This window comes from Monoraphidium neglectum (assembly GCF_000611645.1).
Source record: "Monoraphidium neglectum strain SAG 48.87 unplaced genomic scaffold scaffold00795, whole genome shotgun sequence".
NCBI classification, from domain to species: Eukaryota; Viridiplantae; Chlorophyta; class Chlorophyceae; order Sphaeropleales; family Selenastraceae; genus Monoraphidium; species Monoraphidium neglectum.
In genome coordinates this window covers 15,838-20,660 of record NW_014012833.1, presented here as the reverse complement: position 1 = coordinate 20,660, position 4,823 = coordinate 15,838, and the positions used below count along the sequence as shown (strand labels likewise).

General features: G+C 69.0%; 1 protein-coding gene across 1 annotated transcript in view; it reads right to left on the bottom strand.

The window, feature by feature from the left end:
* Nucleotides 1–2,076: 2,076 nt before the first annotated feature.
* MNEG_5377 (hypothetical protein) overlaps nt 2,077–4,823 on the bottom strand; it is a gene marked incomplete at both ends in the record, with an annotated part of 4,848 nt that continues 2,101 nt past the window's right edge. Inside the window, 6 exons of the mRNA XM_014046151.1 lie at nt 2,077–2,109; nt 2,451–3,056; nt 3,328–3,690; nt 3,994–4,101; nt 4,347–4,411; nt 4,632–4,800. Coding sequence (XP_013901605.1) covers nt 2,077–2,109; nt 2,451–3,056; nt 3,328–3,690; nt 3,994–4,101; nt 4,347–4,411; nt 4,632–4,800 — 1,344 coding nt within the window. The remainder of the gene's footprint in view (nt 2,110–2,450; nt 3,057–3,327; nt 3,691–3,993; nt 4,102–4,346; nt 4,412–4,631; nt 4,801–4,823) is intronic.

Below are 4,823 nucleotides of genomic sequence, written 5' to 3'. Positions count from 1 at the left end.
GGGGGGGAGGGGGGGTGGGGAAGCGGCATGGAAGTTAGGGAGTGGTTGGGCATTGCAAGGCAGAGCCTAGCAAGGTGATGAGGTCGCGGTGCCGCCAAGTGACGAGGCCGGCGCACACGCCGTGACCACTGCCGCCGCCCGTGGGACCGCCATGGCAGGCAATGCAAACGCGAGGCCGCCCGAGTGCAGTCATATTTCTCGCATGCATGGCGCGACAAGGCGCGGGCCAGCCCCATGCCAAGGGGGGATCAGAGCGCGCGGCCCCAACTGCCCTCTCACCCGCGTCTGACCGGAGCATGATGGGCACTGGGGGCGGCCGCAGCGCAGGGTGCAGGGGGTGAGGCAGGGCGAGCGTTGCAGGGGCGGCATGAGCGGCAGGTCGCTGCGCGTTCGAGCTGGCGCCACGCAGCCCGGCCACTCGCCGGATCACCTGCCCTCCCCCAGCGCAAGGCCGAGCCGCCGCGCCCGCCCCGCGCCGCGACGTCGCTCTGTCCCTCGGGACGACCAACCCGGTGCCGCCCCGCCGCCTCAAAACACACGCATGCGCGCCGGCGCGTTCGCGAGCGCGTACGCACGCGCACCGTTTACGGCTTCCCCCACGTGGCCGGCCTCGAACTCCTCTGGGGTGCGCACATCCAAGTAGGGGTAGGCACCAGAGTCCACCAGGGCAGCCACCTCCTGAGGCCCCGCCAGCCGCACCGCCGCGCGCGCGCGCGCGTCGCGCGCCGGCTGCTGCGTCGCCATCGTCCGGGCGCGGCTGGGCGCGGGGACGGGGGTTGGGAGGAGAGGGGTGCGGCAGGGAGGGCGTGTGGGAGAAGCGCGGTTGGGATGGGCGGCGGAAGAGGAGGGCGACGCAGGTGGAGAGGAGGGGGCGCTGCGTCCGTGCAGCATGCGTCGGGCGCATGGCTTCTGCTGCGGCTCACCTCCCAAGGCAGGCGCTTCTGTGTACAGAGCGGATGAGCGCCAATGACATGATCGATCGACTAGTCAGCTACGGAGAGAAAGCTCGAGGAGTCCTGCAGATCGCGAGTCCGGAACTCTGTGTGAAGATGTAATGATAGAGGGTCTGCACGCGACAAAAAAGCCCCTATTGGTCCACACGTAGATGTGTGCATCACCCAAGTGATCCAGTGACTCAGCTGTCTGGTGCCGACACCCCGCGTACTCTGCTAGCGGTGTGTCACGCCCACAGGCATACCAATAAAGCATCAAGCACTGAGGATGATGCGTGCACGCACCACAAGCACATTGAAGCCTGGCTGTCTGCCCGCCAGGCGCACCCAAACACTGCGCTGGACCACAGCACACCCTCTCCAGGACCCACGGGGAAGCTGCACTTACACTGCGCAGGCAGCGGCGCGATTGGACTACGGAGGTGAACATTGGTGGTATGACGTACACGGGCCGCTGCAGCCAAGAAGAGGAGCAGGGCGCCACGGCCGGCCGCGGAGCGGCGGCGTCAAGAGGCGCGGCGCAGGAGCCGGGCGCGGTGCGCCGTGGGAGCGTGGCCGCTGCGCGCCCGGGCGGCGCGCGAGGGGGCTCCGACTGAAGGGAGGGGGCGTCTCAAAAAGAGGATGAGAGTGAGGATGTGGAGCAAACACGGAAAGGACATGCGTGGCGGGAAAAAATCGCGGGGCTGCAGGGCCTGGCCAGGGGCTCTCATGACTGTGTTTGGAGGGCTCGCCTCCGGCCGGCACCCCCCGCCAGCCAGCGGCGGCGCAGCGAGGCGGCGAGCCGCGAAAGCTGCCGCCGCACGGCGGCGGGGGCGCCGCGGTCCGCGCGTGCCTCACCCCGTGCCGGGCCGCGGCCCTACAACGGGAGAGAGGGCCGCTGCAAAATCGCAAGGTCGGGCGGGCGCCGGCGCGGCGCGCGGCCGGAGCAGGGCGGAAAAAAGCGCGCGGCCCGCCGCCCCGCGCGGCGAGCGCCTGGATGGGATTGTACACGCGCGCTCGCGCCCGGCCGTCGGGCCCCGCGCGGCCGCGTCAGAGGCGGAGCGTCGGCGGCCGGCGCAGGGCATGGTGAGGTGAGGGATCACCCGATCGCGCCGCGCATTTCCCCCAAAACGCGGCTGCAGACGTCCAGGAAGACGGAGACGTCCCCCTCCAGGCGCTACGCGGGTGGGGGGGGGGGGCACGGCAACGGCACGGATGACGGGGACGAGGGGTGGGGGTGTGTAAGAGCGCGCACGCGCGCGCGTGTGTGTGTGTGCATGTGAGGGAGTGTGTGTGTGTGTATGTGTGTGTGTTATATGTGTGTGCGCACGCGTGTGCACATGCAAGGCTGCGCACGAGCGCTCGTGTGATGGCCCGCAGCCGTTCTCGGGGGCGCCCCCACTCCCTGCACAGTGGTGCCCAGCCTCCTCCGTCCCTGCATACTACCCCACACACGAAGTCACCCCCAGCCAGATCATCCAGATCATCCCGGCCATCAGCAACCTGAGCGGCCCCCACCTGGACGTCCACCGTGTACTCCTCATCTCTCAGCTTGTACAGCTGGCACTCAAACTTGACAAGATACTCCACCGCCTGACCCCCACCTGCGCCCCCGCCGCTGCCGCCGCCTGCGCGCGCCCCGCCGCCACCCCGACCCGGCGAGCCGCCCGCGCCGCCGCCGCCGCCGCCAGCCACCGCGGCCTGCGCCTCCGCGCGTGCGGCGAGGTGGCCGGGCGACGCGAGGGGTATCGGCGCGCTCTTGCCGAACGCGGCGGCGGCCGCGGCGGCCGCCGCTTGCTGCTGCTGCTGCTGCTGCTGATGGTGGTTGTGGTGCTGCTGCTGCTGCTCTAACTCCAAGGGGTGGTGCGAGCTGGGGTCCTGCTGCATGGCATCCCCCCCTCCATCGCCGCTGCTGTTGTGATGCTGCTGCTGGTGCGGCAACCGCCGCACGCCGCCGCTGCTGTTGCGAACGAGCTCGTGCTGGTGGTGCTGCTGGTGGTGGTGGTGCTGCTGCTGCTCCTCCCCGTCCTCGCTCATGCGCCACAGGCGGGACGGGTGTAGAGTGACGACGCGGCGGCACTTCAAATTGTAAGGCCCCGTCTTCTTCCAGCTGATGCGGTTGGCCTGCGGCGAGGGCGCGACGCCACGCAGTGTTTGACCAGTGTTTGACAGACGGCGCGCAACAGAGGTTTGATCAAGGTTTGACCCGGCGCGGCGGACGCACTGCAGCAGCTGGCGCGCTCCCTCGATTGGTGACGGCGGCTGTGAGCGCCGGACAGGGTTTCATCTCTGCGCCCTGTGCAAAGCCGTAAGCACAGAGCAGCTGCCCCGAAGACCAGGCAGGGACCACATACGCATGCGGCCCAGTGGGTGACGTCACTGGCCGTCATCGCACCTGCAGCGCCCTGTACAGCTCGCCCATCAGCGCCGACGGGTGCCCCCGCGCCGCCACCCCCAGCCGCCACCTCCGCTCCGCCACCAGCCGCTGCTGCGGGAGCCCCGCGCCGCCGCCGCCGCCGCCGCCGCCGTGCCCGCCGCCGCCCTGGTGCGCGTGCCCGCCGTGCTGGCCGCCGCCGCCGCCGCCGAAGCCGCCGGGGGTGCTGCTGCCGACCTCCTGCATTTCCCCCGACAGGTAGCCGCTGCTGGGCGTGCGGCGGCGGTTGTCGGCGATCAGGTAGTAGGTGACCGTGGCCTTATTCTGCTCCCGGCCCCGCAGCGACTGGATCAGCATGTCCCGATCAAAGCCCAGGCGCGTGACCTGGGGTTTGAGGGGAAGGCAAGGATGCGTGAGCAAGGACGGCTGCGTGCGACGCAAAGGCAGCCGGTGTTCCAGGCGGGCACGCCGCAGCGTTGGGGACCGCAGCACGTTTGTCGCAGGCGGCCCATCCCGTGCTGTGCCGGGAGGTTGCAATGTGGGTGCCGGGCTGCGCCGCCACCCGAACCGTGACCAACTGATTCAGGTTCCCCCCACCTTCCCTCTTAGAGCCCCAGATCCGCATCCACACACCCATGCTCTTCCCCATCAATCACCTCAGTCACCCCGCCCCCACAATACGCCCACCTCCGCTATGATGTCGCTGTCCATGCGCGGCCGCGTCATGGCTGCGTCCGCCTGCATGACTGCCAGGTATCGCGGCAGCCGCGCGGTGAACCAGGGGTGACACCGCACCTGCAAGTTGGTGCGGGAGAATACGCAGGGCCCGTGTGTATGTGTGTGTGTGTGTGTGTGTGTGTGTGTGTGTGTGTGTGGGTTGTGGGGTGACCGTGCATGCAGTATGGGTACATTCCAGCTCAGCGTCGCAAGCCTGACGCTGAACAAGGCTCATGCCCTGAGCCAGCCGTCCCCATTGCCGCCGAGCAGTCACCAAGCCGAGTGAGGGCGGAGACCGCAGGCAGCCCCTACCCTCACCCCACCTCCGGGATGGTGATGCGCTTGAGGGGGTCCACCAGCAGCATGCGCGGTATCAGGTCGCGCGCGCCTGCGTGAAGCCGAGAGGGATCAAGAGGCAATCATGTCGCCGCATGCCAGAGGGTGGCAGTCCCCGTCACGGACGCATCGCATGCATCGCGCCCCGCCTGCATCGCCCCCCGGCTGCTGATGCACGCTGCCCTGAGGCCCCTAGTCCCGAATTCAGCCTGACCAACCGACGCGCCGGCCGACCTGTCAACCGACACACGAAACATACGTGGCGACCTCACCTGGGCTGAGGTGTGACGGCAGGTTGTATATCCCCCCCTTGATCTTCTTGAACAGGTTTGGGATATTTTCGTCGTCAAAGGGCAGGGAGCCGCAGAGCAGCGCGTACAGGATCACGCCGCACGACCACACGTCGACCTCGGGGCCCGCGTAGAGCTTGCCGCTGATGACCTGGGAGGTTGCCACAAGGGCGG